Source organism: Octopus bimaculoides, chromosome 29 (genome assembly GCF_001194135.2).
Source record: "Octopus bimaculoides isolate UCB-OBI-ISO-001 chromosome 29, ASM119413v2, whole genome shotgun sequence".
NCBI lineage: Eukaryota > Metazoa > Mollusca > Cephalopoda > Octopoda > Octopodidae > Octopus > Octopus bimaculoides.
Window position 1 is genome coordinate 9,913,689 of NC_069009.1, and position 3,052 is coordinate 9,916,740.

The 3,052-nt window shown below is 40.0% G+C and overlaps 1 protein-coding gene across 1 annotated transcript in view; it reads left to right on the forward strand.

Moving 5' to 3' along the window:
• Nucleotides 1-3,052, forward strand: part of LOC106879930 (ubiquitin carboxyl-terminal hydrolase 19) — a 163,422-nt gene that overhangs the window by 58,626 nt on the left and 101,744 nt on the right. The window contains exon 11 of the mRNA XM_052977848.1: nucleotides 1,145-1,237. Coding sequence (XP_052833808.1) covers nucleotides 1,145-1,237 — 93 coding nt within the window. The remainder of the gene's footprint in view (nucleotides 1-1,144; nucleotides 1,238-3,052) is intronic.

The following is a 3,052-nucleotide window of genomic DNA, read 5'->3' on the forward strand; positions in this document are numbered from 1 at the left end:
CAAGGTATAGAAAATACATATTCGCCTTTATATATTTAATCCTTTATATTGAACACTCAATATTTCATCTATTCAATAAGACATATTCCATATATTCAATAAGACATTCAATACTTTATTTCATAGTACCATCCATTTTTATTTTATATTATATATTGTATATTATATTATATATTGTATATTCCATATTCTATATCCCACATTGGTTTTGCAGGAATATAAATAAAACATAAAAAACAGACTGTTGGAACTCTTTTAAACAAAATAATATATATCTCCATATACACACATACATCTCGCCCATGCTGAACATTAAATGATGATGATTATGCTGATGATATGCACATACATGGGATTGTTGTGTTATACGACTCTGTGTATGTGTATGGATACATACATTCAGACACATGTAAAGGTTTGAGAGAATCTAATTCCCGTGTGTCTTAGTATTTATATTGTTCCTGCACATCTGCCACATATAAAGACTACTGTATCTGTTAATCTACCTGTGATCCCACTGCACCTCTTATGTGTCCATAGTTTACACTGGGTGCAGCGAATGGAATTTCTTCCAACTCTTTTCCTGCATACTGAGCAGGGCCATTTACCTGATGGAAAGAGAGTTTTATCTTTTTTGTTACTAATCACTTTTGTCTTTCCTAGGTTAACTTTAAGACCTTTTGATACCTGGAATTTCTTCTCCAATTCTGCTTCAGTTTCTGCAATAAAAGCAAGGTCATCAGCATATAGCAGTTCCAACGGGCACCCAGTTTTGAATTCCTGTTATGGCTTGGAGAACTATAATGAATAAGAGTGGGCTGTGAACTGAGCCCTGGTGAACCCCTACCTGAATGCTAGATTCATCACTGTATTCATACATATGCACACATACATCACACATGCATTCACACACATCCTACCTGTACACACATAACAGACATGCCCAAACGTATTGCACACATGCGCACCCATGCACACACACATCACATGCAAGCACATTCATGTCCAAACACCCTATTTACTAGTCTTTTTTTTTTGTGATAAGTTCAATTACTCATCTCACATTTCTTGTTAATTCATCAAAACTCAACTAATGATTTAATTTATTAATTTACATATTCTTCTCTCTTTTCTCTCCATGCAGAACCTTGTTGCGATGAAGGCCAGCGTTTTTACAGGGTTTGCACAACATGACGCACAAGAGTTCATGGCCTTTCTATTGGATATGTTACATGAGGTGAGTCCCTTTTCCTGTCTCAGATCTTTCCCATCTTCAGTTGGAAGGGAATGCATGGCTGTGCTATGTAATTAAGAAGTTATGCTTCCCAGTCACGAGTTTCTGATCCACTCTCACTGTGTAGTGGAATCTTAAGCAAATGTCTTTTTCTATAGTAGCTCTGTACTAACTAAAGCCTTGTAAAAGGAAACTGAAAAACTCTATTTCTATTTTTCAGTCTTGACTGCGCACATGATGATTTATTATATAGATGTGTGTGTGTGTCTGTATAAAAATATGGTGTCATGCAAATGGCACCCATGCTGGTGGCACGTAAAAGCACTCGTTACACTCATGGAGTGGTTGGCGTTGGGAAGGGCATCCGGCCATAGAAACCATGCCAAATCAGACTGGAATCTGGTGCAGGCTTCCAGCTTGCCATCCCTGGTCAAACTGTCCTACCCATGCCAGCATAGACAACAGATGTTAAATGATGATGATGATGATATATATATATATAGGTTCAGGCATTGCTGTGATAGGTGCGGGCATGACTGTGTGGTAAGAAGTTTGTTTCCCAACCACATGGTTCTGGGTTCAGTCCCTCTGTGTGTAGCACCTTTGGCAAGGGTCTTCTACTATAGTTCTGGGTTGGCCAAAGCCTTGTAAGTAGATTTGGTAGATGAAAGCTGAAAGTAACCTGTTGTACATATATATATGTATGTATGGCTGATGCTGGTCTCATAACTGGCACCCATGCTGATGGCATGTAAAAAGCATCTTTCAAGCATTGGGCCTCACAGAGGCAAAGTTGCTGATGCTGGTGGCACATGAAAAGCACCTTATGAGTGTTACACCTCATGGAGGTCTAACTAACCAACACCTTTGGCATTATGCTGTGCTTGAGAAGAAGACTCATCAAGTCAAGTGAAATCACAATCATGGCAAATGCTGGTGTCACGCAAATGGCACCCGTGCAGGTGGCATGTAAAAGCACCCATTACACTCTTGGAGTGTTTGATATTAGGAAAGTCATCTAGTTGTAGAAACCATGCCAAATCAGACAGGCGTCTGATGCAGCCTTCCAGTTTGCCAGCCCTGGTCAAACTTTCCAACCCATGCCATCATGGACAACAGACGTTAAATGATGATGATGATGATGTTTATCTATGATTGTGTGTCTTCCTCTCTACCATTGCTTGACAACCAGTGTTAGTGTGTTTGCATCCCTGTGGCTTTGCAGTTCAGCAGATGAGACTGATGGGATGAGTGCCAGACTTGAAAAATAAGTGCTGGGGTCAACTCATTTGATTAACACCTTTCGAGGCAGTGCCCCAGCATGGCCTCAGTCCAATGACTGAAACAAGATAAAAGATATATATATATACTATAGGCGCAGGCATGGCTGTGTGGTAAGGAGCTTGCTTACCAACCACATGGTTCTGGGTTCAGTCCCACTGCATGACATCTTGGGCAAGTGTCTTCTACTATAGCCTCGGGCCAACCAAAGCCTTGTGAGTGGATTTGGTAGACGGAAACTGAAAGAAGCCCGTTGTATATATGTATATATAATATATATATGTGTTTGTGTGTCTGTGTTTGTCCCCCCACCATTACTTGACAACCGATGCTGGTGTGTTTATATCTCTGTCACTTAGCGGTTCGGCAAAAGAGACCGATAGAATAAGTACTAGGCTTACAAAGAATAAGTCCCAGGGTCGACTTGCTCGACTAAAGGCGGTGCTCCAGCATGGCTGCAGTCAAATGACTGAAACAAGTAAAAGAATAAAAGAAAAGTATATTATACTATATTTGTCATATAAGTGTGTGTGTGTG